Source organism: Erpetoichthys calabaricus, chromosome 2 (genome assembly GCF_900747795.2).
Source record: "Erpetoichthys calabaricus chromosome 2, fErpCal1.3, whole genome shotgun sequence".
Classification (NCBI taxonomy): Eukaryota; Metazoa; Chordata; class Cladistia; order Polypteriformes; family Polypteridae; genus Erpetoichthys; species Erpetoichthys calabaricus.
This window is the reverse complement of record NC_041395.2, coordinates 200,801,915-200,824,488: the sequence shown is the minus strand read 5'-3', so window position 1 is coordinate 200,824,488 and position 22,574 is coordinate 200,801,915. Positions and strand designations below refer to the sequence as shown.

General features: G+C 37.6%; 1 protein-coding gene across 1 annotated transcript in view; it reads left to right on the top strand.

The window, feature by feature from the left end:
- Positions 1–22,574, top strand: part of masp1 (MBL associated serine protease 1) — a 206,672-nt gene that overhangs the window by 182,084 nt on the left and 2,014 nt on the right. The window contains exon 15 of the mRNA XM_051922229.1: positions 9,071–9,170. Within this exon, the coding sequence (XP_051778189.1) occupies positions 9,071–9,170 (100 nt within the window). The remainder of the gene's footprint in view (positions 1–9,070; positions 9,171–22,574) is intronic.

Sequence of the window (22,574 nt, the reverse complement as noted above, 5' to 3'; positions counted from 1 at the left end):
TCACTATCTTTCAGGTTCAATCAGATGTCAGAGATAACTCTGAAATAATAAATGCCCATAAGAAGGGGTAATGTACTAACAGACATAATGAAGCAAATTATATATGCTGCTAAAACAATAGTTTATCTTTGTGGTTTATTACTTTACAATACCAAGAGAAGCTTGGAATGTAACACTGACTTATGAGAATAACAGATTTCAAATATTGCCAGGTATCAGGATGAAGTTTGTGTTGTGTACATATTACAATGAGATTCTTACTATCATGTCTCAGTTGTGACATTAGCATAATATATCCAACAGTGAGTGAATGCAACATAGTCACCAGATTATGTCTGTACAGTATATATGTGTTTGTTTATATACAGTGGCATGCAAAACTCTGGGCACTCTTGCTTAAAATGTGTGTTACTGTGAATAAGCAAGTGAGCAGAAGATGAACTGATCACCAAAAGACAAAGTTAAAGATTACACATTTCTTTTAATATTTTAAGAAGGATTACATTTTTATTTTCACCATTCACAGGTACAAAAAAACAAGAAATGAAAAGGGCTTGAAGCAAAAGTTTGTGTGCACAGCATTGTCAGTACTTAGTAACACCCTCATCTGCAAGTATCATCACTTATAAACACTATTTGTAGCCAGCTAACAGTCATTCATTTCTTACTTATGGTACTTTTGCCCATTCATCCTTGCAGAAGGCTTCTAATTCTGCAAGATTCTTGGGCCGTCTTGGGTCCACTGCTCTTTTGAGATCTATCCATAGATTTTCAATGATGTTTAGGTTGGGGGACTATGAGGGTCATAGCAAAACTGTCAGCTTGTGCCTCTTGAGGTATTCCATTGTAGACTTTGAGGTTTCTTTCAGATCATCCTCTTTTTTAACTTCAACTTTTTTACAGATGATGTGATGTTTGCTTCCCCCTACCAATAACATGTTCCCTTTGCCACTGGCTGCAACACAAGCTCAAAGCATGATTGATCCACCCCTATGCTTAATAGTTGGAGAGGTGTTCTTTTCCTGTAATTCAGCGCCTTTTTTTCTCCAAACATACTTTTGGACATTGTGGCCAAAAACATCTATTTTTGACTTAATTAGTCCACAGAACATGATTCCAAAATACATCAGGCTTGTTTAGATGTTTTTTTGCAAACTTCAGGTGCTGACTTTTATGGTTAGGATGCAGGAGAGCTTTTCTTATGCTGACTCTACCATGAATGTCATATTAGATCAGGTGTCACTAAACAGTAGAACAACAATTTATTTTTTGTATAGCTGAAAATCACATAGGGAGTGCCACAATGGGCTTTAACAGGCTCTATTTTTTGACAGCCCCCAGCCTTGACACCCTAAGAAGACAAGAAAAAACTCCACTCTTGGGAAAGGCAATTCAGAGAGCATTCTTGCACAAAATGCAGAAAATAAATGTGTCATTTTTTACTGTTTGCATTTTGATCACTTCATCTTATGCTCACTTAACTAGTCACAGTAACAGACATTCTAAGCAAGGTGCTCAGACTTTTGCTTGCCACTATATATAAACACTGTGTGTGTGTGTGTGTGTGTGTGTGTGTGTGTATCAATATATACTGTATATATACACATACACACACACAGGAGTAACTGTTTTGCACCCAAAAGATGAGGCAGAGTCCAAGGGCTTCAGGAAAACCAGCTTTATTCAGTTCAAAACAGGAACAGCAACTGTATTTATTGAAACGGCAGCTAGCACTTCAATACACACAGACACCGCAAACAAGCAGTGACGTTATCAGTTGTCCTGCCTTGGCTCCCTTCTTCAGTTCAGGAACAGGTAATCCTACCTGTCAGGTCGGTCCAGTGGCTGCGGGGATCAGCAGCTGGGATTGAGTTGTCCAGGAGGGGTGGAAACAGAAAAGAAAAAGCAGGCCAGGATAGTGGCTGAATTAAATTACTCCCTGCATCAACTCTTGGCCAACAAACATGTTACACAGAGGAGCTGTGAAGTCGTAGTTGCCTCGATGGCATAGTGAACCTGCTATTGCCTCATGCACAGACAAACAACCCTCGACTGATGTGTCACTCGCGTTTCGGCACTAGGGGGGTTTCTAATAAGTCTCCCTCTATATATACATACAGTATCTATCTATTATATACATGTGTATATATATATATATTTGTGGTGGACCACCGGGGCCCTTATCCACCCTGGACACTTCAATAATGGAAGGACCAGAGGAGAGAGCTTATTCTGGACACTGTCAACCCCAGAATGCTAAAGGTTGAGGCGCACCTTGCTGGTGGTCACAGGCCCCAGCAGGGTTGAGCTTCCATGCTCCAAACCCATGGCCCCACTTCCAGCCAGGGGACTGCCCTGTAGAGTTCCCCTTTATCATTTATATATACAGGTCAAATCCCATTATAGTGAATACAGATGTAACAAAGTTTTCAGAATAACGAATACCTTTTGTTGGCCCGGAGAAACATTCATACAACATCATGTTTTAATGGGTTTCATTTTAATTTTTTTCAACCAAAAATGGCCACTGAAGATAAAAAATACATTGTGCACAACAAAACAATGCATGCAGACACTCAGTGGAGCTATTACTATGATGACATGCTTTCCCTCTCTCCGAAATTTCTCATTATATTGAAATTCGCCCCACAGCTGAGGGAGGGGCAGTGTGGCTGATGGCCAGAGCCCTTACCTGGCTAGGACTCCTCTCCCTTGCATGGACCAGGGGAGCAAGCCTGTTCAGAACAGTACCTTCCCCGGAACGCTAAACGGCAGCCCCCCTGGGTTGCAGCAGTGCCTAGGACTCCCGCAGAGCTTCATGGGAATTGGAGTTTGGTGCAGCCCTGTTGGGATCCATGGGCGCCGCCAAGGGGTGCTGTAGCTGCTGCTTAGCCCTACAGAGCAGCTCTTCCACCACACCCGGATGTGATGCCGGAAATAGGTCATCAAGTACCTGGAGTACTTCCAGGTGCATTATAAAAGGAGCTAGCAGCCACTACTCCAGGATCTAGAGTCAGAAGGAGGAAGACAAAGCTTGCCCGAGGGAGTGTGGAGGAGCAAGAAAGAGAAAAGGAGAAAGAAAAGTGTTGTATTGTGCTTGGGACTGTGTTGTGCACTCGTCGGAACGGGGAAGACATTCTCCACGAGGGAAGAAAAAGAAAATAAAAGCCCTGTGTGCTTTGAACTTGTGTCCTACGTCTGTCTGTGTCAGGGCTGGCCTTTACAAAGTATATATACAGTGGATTTTTCAAATGTTCATTTTTTTCCCTGTGCTTAAAACTCATTAAAAAAAGTGTTTTTAGTGAGCGGTTCGTAGCGCTATAGCGCAAAGTCTTGCAATGTTAGTTTTCTCTGTTGTTCAAGGTTTTCTCAGTGTTATTCAATGTTTTTACATTTAGTTTACTATTACGCTGTGCATTCTATGGTTTGATTAACTATATTTGTGCTTAAAAATCTTTAAAAAAAATATATTTACATACAGTTCGTACAGTCTGGAATGGATTAATTGCACATACAATCCTATGGGGGAAATTACTTCGGGTCACGACCAAATCGGATTACGACCAGAGTTTTGGAGGTTCCACTGTGTATATATATATATATATATATATATCCATCCATCCATTTTCCAACCCACTGAATCCGAACACAGGGTCACGGGGATCTGCTGGAGCCAATCCCAGCCAACACAGGGCACAAGGCAGGAACCAATCCCGGGCAGGGTGCCAACCCACTGCAGGACACACACCCACACACCAAGCACGCACTAGGGCCAATTTAGAATCACCAATCCACGTAACCTGCAGGTCTTTGGAATGTGGGAGGAAACCGGAGCGCCCGGAGGAAACCCACGCAGACACGGGGAGAACATGCGAACTCCACGCAGGGAGGACCCAAGAAGCGAACCCAGGTCCCCAGATCACCCAACTGCGAGGCAGCAGCGCTACCCACTGCGCCACCGTGCCGCAGTATATATAAGGGAGTACGTCACCATGCACATGTAGAATGAAAACTGCCTGTCAACTGACCACTAATGCGGCTAGTCCGCTTAAAAAGAGGACACCGCCAAGCCGGTAAGTGAAGGCATTATCTAAAAAAAAAATCTGATATTTAGCAAAATGATGTGCCAACATTAAGTGTCTTAGGGGTAATCTTTACGAACCACATCTGAAAATAATTAGCCTTTATGACAAGTGGGAACAGAGGACCACAAACCTGTATGCAAGATTTGCTACCACACAATACCAGTTAATACTTAACAATTGACATGCCAGTCAATAAAAAGAATTTCAAGAGGTAACTTATTTAAAAATTATGGAGACGTTAATAAGTATAAACCTGTAAACTGTTGCGCTTGAAGTAGGGATGAGATGTTTATTTTCTCAACAGGTGAAAATGTTTTTTGTAGTCTATAATTATTTTTACCTCCAGAACAGTTTTATTTCTGTGCTGTTCATTCAGCACTTCTCAGCACTAGAACTCTATCGCTCCCTTAATGTTTGCAGCATTTTATTGTGCCACCTCAGTAACAGTATTTGATTTCATCAATTTAAAAAAAAACTGTTGACTGGATTTAAATTTCTTGATTTTTGTTCTTTACAGAACTTGTCTCTCTTACCTTTTCCAAAAGCTTACACTACTTGATGTGTTTGCATTTAACACTAGAATTACCAGAGTCTACGAAAAAACTCGTAGATCCGGCCCACCTTAAAACCGTTCTCACCTCTCTTTTGCCTTCTAAATGAGCCGATTAAGACGAGCCAGCAAGCAGCCGGCTATTCCATCCCCCACCGTCGCAGAACGTTCACTAAGTTTTCCCAGCTCATGCCTTGTTTGATTATCTGGGAGTGACTGAAATGCTAAAGTTTTAGAGTGGAAATAATAGATCGTTATTTGGAACACACGCATTTCATGCATGTTCTGTTTCTACAGTAATCTGTGTAAACACATTGTTAAAACAGAAACTTTTTCATATTTTTGTAATAAATGTTACAAAATGTGGCATAAACTATAGCATTTGTGAAGCCTGACGTCCAAACATCAAATAAACACTTTCACAAAAGGTTCAACGATGCTACAACACATTACGTGGCGTAGCAGTAAGATTTGCTGACTTAGCGCTACAGCAGCCTTCCCGGCTGGGGAGGAAGTGTTTTTTTTCATTGTAACCTCAAACGGACATAAAATTTATAAATTGGTATGCACTGTAAATCGCTAAGTTTAAAATGTCGATCGCGGTTATTTCTGTTGATTAATTCATACATTTTTACTTAGAGTCAGAACAGGAGCTTATTCAGCTTCTGATCTGACTCTAACAGCGCCACAGTATAAATTCACACCCAATCTGATGCTGTTCGTTTTCAAATAATATTGTACTAGTGCGATTATGTTTTCTGATTGGTACTATTCGCGTCGTCATAAAATGATTTCTTCAAAACGTTACATATATTTGTCTCTTTCTTTTTTTAAAATGTGCGTTGATCACCACCAGCATGTTGTAGCACACAGCAACTGGAACTGCATGTTCTTGCGCGCACTGAATAAGACAGCGCTATATGCAATCACCAGATTCAAATGTTAACAGTGCACACACACGCAACGATCGTCTTTCTTACATTTACAACGTGTGTACCTGTTACAATGTATTCACTTCTCTCTATGCTGTGGTTTCTTACACACCTGAAAGAAAGACAATATATGTGAAAACATCATCGCACTAATGCAATATTATTTGAAAACGAACAGCGTCGGATCGTTTGTGAATTTATGCTGGAATTGGAAATTCTCTGATGTGTAATCAGTTCTGTATGGTTGTGGGCGTGGGTGTGAGTGGTGGACATAACTGGGAATTACTGTGAATGTGTGTGGTGTTTTGAGATAATGAATAGAGCTGCGAATTACAGGTGCTTGCTCAGTGTAATAGAAACCATAGCACAGAGAGGTGTGTACACTGCAACAAGTACACATGTAAATGTAGGAAGGGCGCTCCTTGGGTGAGCTATAGCGCGTCTTTATGTGAAAACAGCAGTGTCAGATGGGGAGTGTCTGATGATTGAATATAGTGCTGAAGTTACTGCTCTTTACTATGCTTTCCTCTGCATGTCCTGAAGTACAAAAGAAACAGCATACAGCAACGTGTGGGGACTGGCAAGATTGGGGGAAAAAAAACACGCGGTCGTATGTATCGTGATACACTGCAGAGCTATAGCGCGTCTTTATATGAAAACAGCAGTGTCAGAAGAGGTAGGAAGAATGAAAAGTGAATAAAAAAAACAAAAACAAAGCTAACCTTTACAAATATCATAAATTACACCGGCTGTTACAGACTGAAATCAAATGTATGTTTTTATTCTAAAATAGTAAAAATAAGAGCAGTTCACTTTTCAAAAGGGAGTCGTGCAGGATCGAACTTGTGACCTGTTGATTGCCAGTCAGCAACTGATACTGTTGCACCACAGCAGCAGTCATTGCAAGTAAGTGTCAATGTCGCACACTAATGCGGCTTTTTTTTCTGCAGTTGTATTTTTGAATAAAAGCGCACTTGTTCCGTTATATTTGTACCTTTCGTGAAAGTGTTTCTTTGATATTTGGACTTCAGGCTTCATACATTATATAGTTTATGCCCACATTTTGTCATTTACTACTAGAATATGAAAAAAGTTTCTGTTTTAAGAATGTGTTTACACAGATTACTATAGAAACGGAACACAAATGAAATGCGTGTGTTCCAAATAACGATTTATTATTTCCACTCTAAAACTCCACTTCACTCCCAGATAATCAATCAAGGCATGAGCTGGGAGAAATTCGTGCACGTTCTAAGTCAGTGGGGGGATGGAATAGCCGGCTGTTTGCAGCTTGTCTTTATCTGCACATTTAGATGACAAAAGACGATGGCGGAGAGGTGCGAACGGATTTAAGAAGCAATTTAAGGTGGGACGGATCTATGAGTTTTTTCGTAGGCTCTGGTAATTCTAGTGTTAATGGCTCAAGTTTATGTTATTTACTGTATTTCTAGTAATATAAAGATTTTAATGCATATAGAACTGCAGTTTATTTAAATTAATTTTTGTTGAGTTACAGTGGGTACCAAAAATGATACCGAATTTCAATAGTTTTTATAGTATCAAACTTTGAAATGCTGATGTGGTGCCAACCCTAGTGGCATAGTTTATGTTCTTATATGACTAGCTCCCACTACAACCATGTCAGTAGTGTCTCTGTAAGGCATCTTGTGGCTGCAGGTAATTCTGCCTATGATTGTGTTGGTATTCTGAATTTAATGATGTGTTTAGAGCTGTCTCCTACAACACAGTCCTAGGAGAACAGGTAGTAGTAGATAGATAGATAGATAGATAGATAGATAGATAGATAGATAGATAGATAGATAGATAGATAGATAGATAGATAGATAGATAGATAGATAGATAGATAGATAGATAGATAGATAGATAGATACTTTATTAATCCCAATGGGAAATTCACATTCTTCAGCAGCAGCATACTGATACAATAAATAATATTAAATTAAAGAATGATAATAATGCAGGTGAAAAACAGACAATAACTTTGTATAATGTTAAATGTAAACGTTTACCCCCCCGGGTGGAATTGCAGAGTCGCATAGTTTGGGGGAGGAACGATCTCCTCAGTCTGTCAGTGGAGCAGGACAGTGACAGCAGTCTGTCGCTGAAGCTGCTCCTCTGTCTGGAGATGATACTATTTAGTGGATGCAGTGGATTCTCCATAATTGATAGGAGCCTGTTGAGTGCCCTTCGCTGTGCCACAGATGTTAAACTGTCCAGCTCCATGCCAACAATAGAGCATGCCTTCCTCACCAGTTTGTCCAGGTGTGAGGCGTCTTTCCTCTTAATGCTGCCTCCCCAGCACACCACCGCGTAGAAGAGGACGCTCACCACAACCGTCTGATAGAACATCTGCAGCATCTTATTGCAGATGTTGAAGGACGCCAGCCTTCTAAGGAAGTATAGTCGGCTCTGTCCTTTCTTGCACAGCGCATCAGTATTGGCAGTCCAGTCTAATTTATCATCCAGCTGCACTCCCAGATATTTATAGGTCTGCACCATCTGCACACAGTCACCTTTGATGATCACGGGGTCTATGAGGGGTCTGAGCCTCCTAAAATCCACCACCAGCTCCTTGGTTTTAGTAGTAGAAGTAGTAGTCTTTTCCAATGTACAAAGTACAGTGAAATTTGATTGGTTGTCCAAACAACATGCAGCAAATTGCCACTATTTAGCTTTACGATCGACTGGAATGTATTAAAATACATAACTTTATTTTTTTATATACTAACTGTTGATGGCCCAGTTAACAGTATTTCATGTATTACATACATGTATAAAGGTACATCATACCATATGGTGGGGGGTCCAATTTGAGGATCTGTACAGAGGAATTGACACTCTCAATGCACACATGCTTGGACCTGTCTATTAGGATGTCCAAACTGAGGTTCACAGAATGGAACTAAGACCCAGCTCTAAAAGCTTAATATTTAGTTATGATGGAATTGCAGTACTAAATGCTGAGTCACTCTCTATAAACTATACTCTGGCATAGCGGTTTTTATTATCTAGGTGTGCCATTATGGTATGAAGTACAGGGAATCAGGCATGCTCTGTGGAATAGCTGTGACAGTAAGCAAACTGAAATATGGTCTGCTGTGTAAGGAATATTATATTTAATATGCCCCTAGTTTCCCGAGCATTTTATTGCTGTGTTAGCGAGTGTCTCTAGTCAGTAATTATTGAGTGAGACAACTCTTACTTTCTTAGGTACAGGTATAATTGTGGTTTTTATAGAAGGAGGCAGGAAATGTACATTATATTTTTGGCCAGTTTACTATCTTGTGGACTGCAGAGTGCATCGGTGGTAGTCAGATTGTGACTACACAGGTTTAAATATTGAAAGTCTTCTTACATGCACAGATGATATCTCATTACGGTGCTTAATTCCGGGTAGTCCTTAAACACCCAAAAATGATGCCTGCATATATGTTTTTTATTTTAAACTTATTTTTTGAAACATTTTCTTTTTTTTTATCTAGATCGAGATTCCTATAGTAAGTCATGAAGTATGTGAACAAGGCTATAGCAAGCTCAATCGAAGAATCACAGAGGACATGCTGTGTGCTGGAGAGAAAGAAGGTATGTGCAGTGTGTGTGAAGAGCAGACTGCTAAAGCTCTTGGGTATTGAACAGTGAAATGTTTTCTGAGTGATAGCTTCAGAAAGATGAGTAGTGAGTTACAAGTGTAGAAACAAACACCAAGGTGATAAGTGCAGAATGGGATTAAGTCAAAAAGTACAAAGTACAGCCTGAGAAGAACTGTACAAAACAGTGTGTGTGAAGAGCAGACTGCTAAAGCTCTTGGGTATTGAACAGTGAAATGTTTTCTGAGTGATAGCTTCAGAAAGATGAGTAGTGAATTACAAGTGTAGAAACAAACACCAAGGTGATAAGTGCAGAATGGGATTAAATCAAAAAGTACAAAGTACAGCCTGAGAAGAACTGTACAAAAAGTGTATAAACCTGGGTGTACAGCAGTAGTGTAAAACTGATTTTGGAAAATTGCTTTTCACTAATGGCAAAGTACAGCAGTGTCATAGTATACCATCTTAATTCAAAGAACAGTGGCAAGTTTATTTCTGTTGTTTTTTTCAAAATGACCTAACATCCTAGTTTGCCAGTGAATTTTGCAAAGATGTTGTTTATACTCATTCATTGTTGACTTTATGATTGATGTCACCAAAATCAATTCTTTTTTCTCTAAGGTTTGTTGATAAAAGTGGAATAAAGTGGAACATTTCATCGGGAAGATTGCCAATGTCAGTGCAGAAGTATTTCATGATTTACTAAATTACTCCATTTACAAAGTAGGACTTAATGTCAGTAATATATTAGGACATGCATATGACAAAACTAGGTCCACATCAGGGCACCAAAAAGGCCTTCAAAAATGAGTAAAGGAAACTTGTACTTGGAGTTTTTGTATGTATGGTATATTATTGTTCCTTTAATTTAAATCTTACAATTTTTGATGCTGCACCAAAGCATTGTTCTTTATTAGAATCCTGGAAACCTTGTACATTTTGAGTAACCCTAATGCAAAATTCCAAAATCCAAAATGCTCCAAAATCTGCAACTTTGTGATCACCAAAATGGTGCTATTAGACTTGTAGTAAAATCCGCCTTTGTCAAGTCTAAGACCGCAACTATTTGAGATCGAGACAAGACTGAGTCCAAAGAGGGGTCAAGACCAAGTCCAAATAAAAGCGAGACATGCGAGAATTGAAATTTCCCAAATTTTCACTTTAGATGACAATGCATTAAAGCATGGAAAAGAATCTCACCAGTTGCTGAGTAGGAGCGTACTGTACACAACTGGATACTGAAATGTGGTGGGGCATATGTAGCCCTAATCCCAAATAAAAGTTTGATTGTTCATCAGATTATAGAAATTAACAAATAGAAATGTTCTTAACGTTTGGTTTTTAATATATTTGTGCATATAAATCCTAAAATGCTGATACCTATTGTAGCCTTTACAATACTATAGAAGTCCATGGTTGCACTTGACAAATATGAGGATAGGTTTTCTTTATTTATAACATATTATTGAAAACTAGAAAAACATTTATCGCAATCTTTTTTAGCCTGGACAGACAAACAGATCATGGAAAAACAGCTTGACGTTTTGATTTTAATCTGCAAAATTGAAAACAAGTTAACATTAATAAACACATTTTTTCAGCAGATGTATAAAGCTTCCAGCAGGCGTGTTTGTGTTTTTGATGAAAAGTTTACGAAAACCAGTATTTCATTTAACAAAACACATTTCATTGAAAGCTAAACATGTCTTCAAAATATGTTCAATGATTTTTTTGTTTATCATCTGCAGCTGAGTTTAAAGAATACAGGGTTGTAGCAGAATCAAATCATTTGCAAATCCTTTTATCTTAATTGTATTACACAAAGAAAAACAAAGCTTTAAATGTCATACTATTAACACTAAGTAACTGAAGCGCAAAGTTGTCGCATGTTGCACATGCTGACACCTCAGTAATTGTAGACTCGTTCAGTGGGGAGCACATTAACAGGAAAGGTGGATTTCAGCAGTCTGACTGAGGAAAACATTTGTGTGCATTAGCAAAACCCTTTTGTCTTCTGGTTTAATATTGCAGTAACAAATATGTATACAGTAATCCCTCGCTATATCGCGCTTCGCCTTTCGCGGCTTCACTCCATCGTGGATTTTATATGTAAGCATATTTAAATATATATCGCGGATTTTTTGCTGGTTCGCGGATTTCTGCGGACAATGGATCTTTTAATTTCTGGTACATGCTTCCTCAATTGGTTTGCCCAGTTGATTTCATACAAGGGACGCTATTGGCAGATGGCTGAGAAGCTACCCAACTTACTTTTCTCCCTCTCTCACTTGCGATGAGTTTCTCTGATCCTGACGTAGGGGGATTGAGCAGGGGGGCTGTTCGCAAACCTAGACGATACGGACTCTCATCTAAAAATGCTGAAAGATTATCTTCACGTTGCTACCTTCTGTGCAAGCTGCATTCTGAAGCGCCATGCTGCACGGTGCTTCGCATACTTCAAAGCTCAAAGGGCACTATTGATTTTTGACTTTGTTTTTATCTGTCTCTCTCTCTCTCTGTCTCTCTCTCTCTCTCTCTCTCCCTGCTCCTGACGGAGGGGGTGTGAGCTGCCGCCTTCAACAGCTTTGTGCCGTGGTGCTTCGCATACTTAAAAGCCAAACAGCGTATTGATTTGTTTGCTTTTCTTTATCTCTCTGACATCTGCTCCTGACGCAAACTCCTTTGAACAGGAAGATATGTTTGCATTCTTTTAATTGTGAGACGGAACTGTCATCTCTGTCTTGTCATGGAGCACAGTTTTGAAAAAGAGACAAATGTTTGTTTGCAGTGTTTGAATAACGTTCCTGTCTCTCTACAACCTCCTGTGTTTCTGCGCAAATCTGTGACCCAAGCATGACAATATAAAAATAACCATATAAACATATGGTTTCTACTTCGCGGATTTTCTTATTTCGTGGGTGGCTCTGGAACGCAACCCCCGCGATGGAGGAGGGATTACTGTACCAGGTTTAGACAAAGATAGAAATAAAAGTAGCCATTTGCAGTTGAAAATGTGATATTAAAAATAAAAGGAAACAGAGAATTTTATAGTCAAGTAAAATAAAAATAAAACACTGCTCTTAGCAAATCGCTGTAATGAAAGATATCAATAATAAATTATAACAAAGAAAATGAGAGTGCCAGTCCTAACAAATGATAAACTAAATTAGGATAATCCCAAACGTGATTCAAACCAGTAATAAAAATAACTCCAGCATTTATGCCGTCAGATCTTTTAGTGGGCAGTGGCACAAAAAGGGAGAAGGGACACTTTACAGAACAGCGTTTTTTGCATTTTAATCCTGGACGCAAATTAGTTCCCTCTTTTATTTCTACTGTATGTTTTTTTCTTGATTGGATATTTGAGTATAACTTTAGGGTCACTATGATATTCTTAAACTTGGCCAAAAAATGTATGTAAGTGATTGCTGATTATATCAGATTATTAAAAATGGCACATTTTAACAAAATGAAAAGGCAAATAAAAATTCCCAGCTAGTTACATGGACACTAACATCAAAAGTTCACATCATAGCAAAACAAATCAAAGCTTTGAGTTAGATATTGAGAAAGCTATAGGAACCAATCATTTGGTACCATATATAACCATTATTTTTGTGTATTAGACTTTCAGTAAGAAATTATTATAGAATTATCTGGAACCCATAAGTACAATGTAAAATTATTTATATATGCTGTATGTATTAAGATTGTTCAGTAACAATAACAAAAGAAAAATAATAATAGTTTTTTTCTTTCTTTTTAAGTTTTGTCAGCTTTTGGGTTTTATAGTAAAAACTATTTAGCTCCTTTGTCCTGTCTCCTGCATATTTGTACTAGAATAAATGGGTTAATATAAAGAAAAGAGAACCATGTATAACAATAATGACATTTTAACTCATTCAAACAGAACCCTTAATATACAAAGCAAATAAAAAATTCAGAAATTCATCCATCAAAATTGCCCCCAAAATCTGCCCTGTCTGTAATTCTTTGTGTAAGTGTGCTAATAGAGACTTGTAAGTTTAAATTTAATGTCACTTGGCAGTCTTGAATATCAACACTTTATTTGATTATTACATTGCAGGTAATTTTTTTTTGTTTCTTACTGTTCATACATTTACTATTAATTCACAAAGACTGTGCAGGAAAGATGCTTTCATGCTACTCAATAGTTCTTATGTTGAAATTATTAAAAAAAAGAAAACATCAGCCCACTATATTTTGTCCATTTCACTACTGAATATGCCAGCAACAAGAATTACAACATAGAGTCCCATTTTAGTCAATACATGAGAGTCTATGGTCACTCTAACACATATTTTATGGTGACACTGGAAATGGTTCAGTATGTTTGATTTAAACTGTGAGAAACTGGAACCAAAATGCATGCATTTAAATGCCAGGGGAATATACAACCAAAGATATGCATTTTTTGTAAAGAAATGAAAAATGACTACTCGTTTAACATTTAGTTCAACTGTGCAGCGTAACTTATGTTTGCAAGTTAGCTCTTACATAAAACAGCTTTCAGGTGTAACAGTGCTCAAGTGAGCAACCCAGTTCCAAATTGTTTGAATGAGTCTTCACTATTGTAAGTTAAAAGCCCTCATTGTCACACAGACTAGTTCTGTTTATTATTTAAGGCTTGAATTCTGCTGCTTGACATCAACGACACAACAATCACTACTATCAGTAGTTACGCCCTCAAAAGTGACATGCTCATGGTGATTGAGCAATAATCCTGTCAAAAAGAAATCATCTTACTAGTGGCATGATCTGGATTCAACAGATTGGTGCTAACTTATCATGACAGCAGACAAACTAGAAGGTGCCGTAAGATATTATGTATTTGGTCACATGTTTGGTTCCTAGCATCTGACAGAAAAGCAAATACTGACTGGCGTTTTGCAGAGGATACCAAATAGCTTTTAAGACAGCATCCTTTGCCTGTGCCTACTAAGCCATAGTCATAGACCCAAAAGGAGCAACTCTCACATTCTCACAAGAACTCATTTGCATTCACCTTCTACAGGAGCAGCAGATAACTACCGTCATTTAGAATGTTTTAGTTAATACTATGCGTTAATTGAATGTCACTGCTTACAGTTAACAAAAGTAGCTTCATTCCTGCTAAGTGTCCTTATTTCAATATGGATGTAGGAAAACCAGACACTGCTGTGCATTGCCTTTTTATGTTGGCAGAAACATGTTATGTTTTATGTATTGTGACGTGTGAGTCACTGTCTTGCATCCCAAAAGACGAGGCTGAGTCTCAGTACTTTAGCAAAACCAGCTTTATTCAACTAGAAACAGGGTTATTTATTGCAACGGGAGCTGCCACTCTCCTATACACAGACACAGCAAAGGGGCATAGTCGTGGCCAGGTCAGTGGCCAAGTTATACAGTTCCCTGTATTTATAATGTCCCCTGCATCACCCATTGGCGACAAGTGCATATTGCACGATCTCGATTGACTTGTAGTTGTTTCCACAGTGCTCTACTGCTGCACTGCGAACCTATGGTTGCCTCGGCAACAAAGAAGTAGTCATCTACAGATGCAACAGGCAAGCTTCAGTTGTCCCGTCGGGGTGCGGGGGGGGGGGTTCTAAAAGAGTTCAGAAACCTCACAGTATGTACACCCACACAATATTTAATTTGAATATAACATTTCATCAGTCGGTTAATGCTTTCCACCCAAGCAGGGATGATGGAGTGAAGGTTGACTAAGATATTCCTGACCTGTTGGCCAGTTCCTTGAGAAGTGACAATTGGTAGCCTATATATACATATAAATACGCAGCACTGGCTCACTTAAAAGCAAACTAAAACAGTCTGTACATTACAGTATATTCATCACTTTTAACATGTTTGTCACATCAACATACGTTATAACAGTGTTTCTCAACCTTTTTGCCCTTGCGAAACCCTTGAAATAATATTCATGTTCTAGAGAACTCCTACATAAAAATTATATAATTATTAGTATTTTTTATTTATAAATTTAAAGATCATAAGGAAAACAAGTATAACATAATCTTTATACATAACGAGCTGTATATACCCGGCGTTGCCCGGGGCAGAAGTAACCTAATCGGTCAAACACTTACATATATACCAAAGTAAACCTAATCGGTCAAACAGTTACATATATAAAAAAACCGAACCTAATCGGACAAACAGCTTCATATATACAGAAGCGAACCTAATCGGACAAACAGCTAATCTATATACATAAGCAAACCTAATTGGTCAAACAGTTACATAAATACAAAAGCAAACCTAATCGATCAAACAGCTTCATATATACAGAAGCGAACCTAATTGGTCAAACAGTTATGCATGTGCAGAATGATTTTACAAACATTATGCGTGTTAACAATCATTAAAAAGAAAAGATTGAGGAACTGTTCTTCTATATGTGATGAAGCCACTAATAAGACAGATTTTTTTCAGGACCCAGCTGTTTCATAACTAAACTACTGCCACCCCAAAGTAATGCCTAATAGTGGTTTTTGGGGTAGCTGTGGAATAAAAAGGGTGTTTTTTAGTCAGTAAGAATCTGACACTACCCTTCAGTACGGGCTGAAGGGTGCCTATGTAAGGTTTTACATCCTTCCCGTATGGAAAAAAAAACATACTAAACTTTTTTTTCATCATTACAGATAATCTCAGTCAAATCGAAGTACGCATTCTCAATTTATTTTTATCTAATTTTTACTTTTTCACAAAGCCATCCCATGCCAATTTGTATGAATAAACTTTTGCTAGAGAGTTAGCAAAAGTTTATTCATGCACATATTTTAATACGGATAATCTATCTCTAATCAAGGTTCTCATTTTCATTCTAATTTAAAATAATAATAGATACTCATTTTTTTCTTCTGTTTTAGAAAAACCAATCTATGCCACCTACGTCTTCGTCAAGTCAGCTTCATCCAGCTTCATCACATATAGAAGAAGAGTTCCTCAATCTTTTCTTTTTAATGATTGTTAACACGCATAATCTTTGTAAAATTATTCTGCACATGCATAACTGTTTGACCAATTAGGTTCGCTTCTGTATATATGAAGCTGTTTCATCGATTAGGTTTGCTTTTGTATTTATGTAACTGTTTGACCAATTAGGTTTGCTTATGTATATAGATTAGCTGTTTGTCCGATTAGGTTCGCTTCTGTATATATGAAGCTGTTTATCCGATTAGGTTCGCTTTTTTTATATATGTAACTGTTTGACCGATTAGGTTTACTTTGGTATATATGTAAGTGTTTGACCGATTAGGTTACTTCTGCCCCGGGCAACGCCGGGTATATACAGCTCGTATATATATATATATATATATATATATATATATATATATATATATATATATATATATATATATATATATATATATAGCAAAATACCCGCACTTCGCAGCGGAGAAGTAGTGTGTTAAAGAGGTTATGAAAAAAAAAGGAAACATTTTAAAAATAACGTAACATGATTGTCAATGTAATTGTGTTGTCATTGTTATAACTGTTGCTGTCTTTTATATGTATATATATATATATATATATATATATATATATATATATATATATATATATTTTATATTTATAAAATATATAAAGATATATATATTTATATACATATATATAATATACACACACACATAAACATTTATATACATATACATATATATACATATCTACATATACACATGTACATATATATACACACACATACATAAACACACACATAAGACTTACTGAGTGAAACGGGCTTTCATTGACAATCATGTTATGTTATTTTTAAAATGTTTCCTTTTTTTTTCATAACCTCTTTAACACAGTACTTCTCCGCTGCGAAGCGCGGGTATTTTGCTACACACATACATGCAGTTTTAATAACACAGAAATCAATATAAACATTAACATCATTATCATATGAGAATATGAAGTAATATATAAGAAGCACATTTCATATAAATATAAATTATTAAACAGTAAAATCTTCTTCTGTAATTTGCTACCGTGGCAATTTGTGTGTCTGTCCAGGATTTTAAATGACCTGTAGCTCGCAAACCGTTGCACCTATACACTTGAAATGTGGTACACATATAGTACGTCACGTCTACTATCCGCTTTATGGGTGATGATTGTTTTAGTCTTTTTATCTTTATTTTATTTTATTGTACAATCAAGTCCTATCTGCGCACAGCAGGGCAGCCGTGGGCGGATGCGTATGGTGTATTCACTCGATGTTATCGTGCATTGCGCTGTCAGTGGTATTTTGATAAAAGAATTTGAACAACATATAAGAAGCGTATAAATTATTAAACAGTAAAACATTAACATTTAAGAAGTAAAGTTACATTAAGTACTACTGCTGTGCCTTCGGGTATACCTCATTTTTTGTTTGCCCATTACATGCTTAAATGTATACATTTTTTGGTGCACCTACCCGAGAACACGCGACATATAACTGAGCGTGGGAGAAGCATCGATTTTAAACACGCGTTGAGTTGATGTGCTGGTCTCCCTCGTGAAATAACTGGTAATGTTTGACTAAAATCTACAGCGAGTAAAACGACATTAGCTCCTATTTTTTTTTTTACGATCTCTGAGATGTTGCTTTTTTCGGTTCAAGGCTTCATAAGCTCTTTATGTTGTATGGTGTACTTATCCCAAACCATCATCTTTGAATGTTGCAAGACTTTCGCCTTGTATGTAGATCGGGGTAATTACATTCATTGCATTCCTACTCTGAATCACAATGTGATTGTATGGGTGGTTACCTGGCACTGTAGGGTTGCCACCCGTCCTTTAAAATACGGAATCGTGCCGCGTTTGAGAATGAAATTGCGCGTCCCGTTTTGAATCAATACTGGACGGGATTTATCCCGTATTTTTTTTATCATTTTTTTTTTAAAGCAGCGTCTCATGCAAATCATCCCACACGCATTTTATGAAGATGCCTCCTTTCCTACTTTTGATTGGGTAATACTTGATGTCATCGTTAGTTTGATTGGTGTTTTTAACTGTCCAGTGAGTAGGGCGTGTCTTTCAACCGTAAGCAGATTTTTTGCACTGGTATCACTGACCTCGATGACGGCGACGTTATACGTCAAAAATAAATTACGATAAATGACGATTTTACCGATACTTTATTACGACGGCGGCTACATAGACACGATCAAATAAAAACAAAAAAATCAAATACTCATTCTACATTTTCAAAACGTCGAAAAAACGATGGAATGAAAAAAAGGCCCACCCGACGACCCACCCATTCCATTTTTATATATATAGATACACTACCGTGGCTATCCAGTTCTCTGTCCAGAATTTTAAAATCACCTGTAGCTCGCAAACCATTTGACCTATTGAACTGAAATTTGGTACACATATACTATGTGACATCTACTGTCCACTTCTGTGGTGATGATTGACCTCCAAGGTCCGCCATTCTCATCCCTACCACCTTCGCTGTCACTTCCCCTACCTCTTCATATATTAAATCATTCTTGATGCAGATTGAAGACTTAAGTGCCAGCTTAAGTAAAACATTAAGGAAAATGTACTAAGTAATTGCAACACAAACACTGACTTAATCAGTTTTAATGCAAAAAGATGCCAACAAAAGAAGAGAAGAAGCGGGCCGCTAGGGTGGAGTAAAGAAGAACTGGTCAGGAAGCAGCAAGCGCATCAACCTCTGAACAAATGAATGCTAAATGTACAGAGAAAACTATGAATGCTCAAGTCAAGTGTATTCCACAGTGTGCTGTTACTGGTATAACAATAACAAGTGCAATATTTAATCATATATTTGCAGTTTTCATATAAACAAATGTATGTGCCAAAGAAATGTTATTCTTGAAATAAATATGATTAATAAAATTTACTTTTTTAGTGTGAAACCGGTGCCACATTTTCACGGTTAGAAATTTCTATAAAATAAAACACAAAATGAAAAGAAATGATAAATAAAACATAGACTAATAAAACTAAAGCAGGCCATGTGTTTAAAGTGCACTTCTTGTTCGAACAATGAAATTTAAAAATAGTGTGTGCATTATGTGATGTACATCTAACTGTGTCTGACTTGGTCAACATAGCCTCAAAGTAACAAGTTAATAACTTTGCGATAATCATTTTCATACATCAACATAAAAATTACTTCTGATTATTATAGAATAGCTAGAACAATATCAAAAAACTGTGAAAAACCACGGTCGGATAATACACTTTTAGGGTTATGTTCAGAGAGTAAAGAATTTATAAGGTTAAGTTTTGTATATGCTCTAGCAGGACCACCTCGCGATTTAGTTCATGAAAATCGTGTTCGAACGCCTGTTATAGCACTTTTAAAATGCATGCTTATTAGCTTGAACTGTATTTAAAAATGGCAATTTTTAAGTTCGAATACTCAAACTATTAAAAACATGGCCTAAATAAAAGCAAACAAAAGAAATAAATGGAAAAATGGGGAGAGAGGGAAAACATACAAACTTTTCATATTAATGGGTGAATACATACCTGCACGCTAAATAACACATAGTATTAATAAGAGACTGATGGAACTTCTCATGTTTCTTGTTTGCACCAGCTTGCACTAACCAGCAACAGTTAACTCATAAGCAACACTAGCGCTAGTTGCACGGACTAACTAACTAAGGCAAACTCAAATTTATTCCTTTTACAGAAAGTTTATTATTTTCTTCCACTATTCACCTTTATTTATTTGCCACTGCTATTCATTACCATTTCTCATGTAACCCCTAGCAATTCCATAGAACCCCGGTTGAGAAAAGCAGCATTATAATAACAGGTCAGTGGTATGAATTATTATATGCATGAGTTGTCATTTGTTTGGCTGCATTTCCCTACTTGATCAAGGGTGTCCCCAAGATATCTCATTATGTACTGTATATGCAAATATTCAAAAACACAAAAATATCTGAATTACTTCTGGTCCCAGGAAATTTTGGATTAGGGATACTCAACCTGTATTGCTTTTCAATTTATAGTTTTCACTGATACAGAATTTTAGCAGAACACAGAAAACAGGTAATGAGATTAATCTGGTAAATGCATTCTGGATTTCTCTGACTGATCCCATAAGCAACACGCAGAAGATTAATCCTACCTTCTGCAGACTTAAATTAAAGAAGACATTCTTGTGGTATTCAATAGAAGAGATGTCTTACTGCGAGCTGTCTTAGTTTTTATAGATAGAGCAGTATCAAAAGATTAATTTTGACCATGTCATTGAGACATTTGCAAAAATGAAAAGGAGAAAAACACTTTTTAAGTAGCATCCTTTTTTTTATGAGCTGTCAAGAAGACGCATCAGTACATAGGCATACACTACTTTTTCTCAATGAAGGAATAAATTATTTTAAATATCTTTTGCCCACCTAATAAAAGGTTACTACTGAAAGTTTTCATTAAGTAACAGAAAAATAAGTTATCATAGACAGACCTTGTAGGGCATCCTGAGATTTCGCAGAATCCCCCTGAAGTTGCTATACCTGTATATCATGGCAGGCCTGTACACTAGTACTGTCAGTGCGGTGCACAGTGGAAGCAGAACCTCTGTGTTTTTCCCAGTTGACTCTAGGGTCAGGTGTGTGTTCTTGATCCTACTCTGTTTTCAATGCTTGCATGGACAGGGTCGTGGAGTCCAGCGTCTGTGGGGCATCTGTTGGTGAAGAAAGATTCGCTGATCTTTACTTTGTTGATGATGCTGTGATCTTTGTAAAGATTAGTCTTTTGAGATTGCGGCTCTCGAGAGACTGAGCGAGGAGTTGGAGTGTCTGGGCTTGCGAGTGTCCTGAATAAAAAACAAGATCCAGGCCTTTAATGACCTCTTGGGAACAGCCATCAGCAGTGTGTTTGTCTTCAGAGAGAATGTTGACCTTGTTGAGAGGTTTTGTTACCTCAGCAGTGACAGTTAAGTCTCTGGTGACTCTTCCTGTGAAGTCAGTAGATGGATTGGGGGATCATGAGGAAAGGGGTGTGTGATGCTCCTGATATCTCTGCAAAAGCACAAAGATCCAAGTCTTTTGAGTCCTGGTCTTCCTGTTTTGCTACATGGTTGCGAGACATGGATGCTATCCAGTGACCTGAGATGAAGACTGGTCTCCTTTAGTATTGTGTTTCATCGGTGAATCCTTGAGTATCGCTAGTTTATCTTTGTGTCGAATGAGTGGTTGCTCATTTAGTCCTGAATGATGCACATTATCTGCATTGTGAAGGAGAGTCACAATTCCCTGAGGGTGATCCGGTTTTCTGAGGACCCCAGTGGCTAGATCAGGCCAAGGGGATGCCCACATAACACATGGCTGCAGCAGATAGATGGTCATTTCCTGTGGGTGGCACTAGACCTTGTGTCCGCATGGGGGTTGCTAACCAGGATCCTGAGCTGTTGTGTCATGTGGTGGGTGCAGTAACACACTGTACAAGTGCATGCTTCCCAACCTGACTTGATAGACAGACAGGTTATTGGACAACCCCTCAATATCAAAACAAATATAAGAGGTAAAATCTAATTATGCCATTGGTGTACAGTAATAGGTATAGAACATTTAGTGTTGCTTGGCATATGTAGAGTGACGAGTGCTTAGTGGGAGGTGTATAAAAATGCAAACTAAGTACTGGTTGATTATTAATTGCTAGGTGTAGAGAAATTAAGTGCTGATTGATGGCTGGAGATTGTCAGGTTTATTACTGAGTTGCAGAAAGTAATGATTGCTAAATAGCAGATTCAAAGCAATAAACACTGAGAGGTTGATTGTGGATGGTAAAAGTAGAGTGATGAATACTAAGTAACATATGCAGGCTCATGACAATTAGATTGATAAACATAGGATTGCAGGTGCTATGTGAAATATACAAAGTGACAGGGGCAAAATGATAAGTGTTCACTAACAAGTAACTATAAATTTATGTATAACTTCTTTGTTGTGAATTTTATGAAGTTGAAGTAATCACTTAAATAACTCTTTTATCCATTGAAAAGTGTTTGCTTTCATTGGCAAGTGTTCCAAATGTCAGTACCTTATCTTAGTGTTTAAAATTTGTATTAGTACCTTTTAATGTTAATTACACTAATTAGTCCAGTTAGTTTTAGTAATTGTAGATAAAGATAGCAAAAGAAATAATTACATTTATCTAGGAGAGTGGTAATTTGGTGTTTAAAACTTTTTCACTTTCCTGGTTATTTTTTTTTACTAGCTTCAGCAAAGTATTTCAGAGTGATGAGTATTGAGTGGTAGATGTAGAGAGAAGAGTGTTGAGTGGGAATTGCAGTTTGTTAAATACTGAGTGGTAGGTGCTGAGTGAGCGTGTGGTGCAGCCAAAGTGATGAATGCTTAGAGGCAGGTGTAGAGCAGTTATCAGTGATGAGTGATGG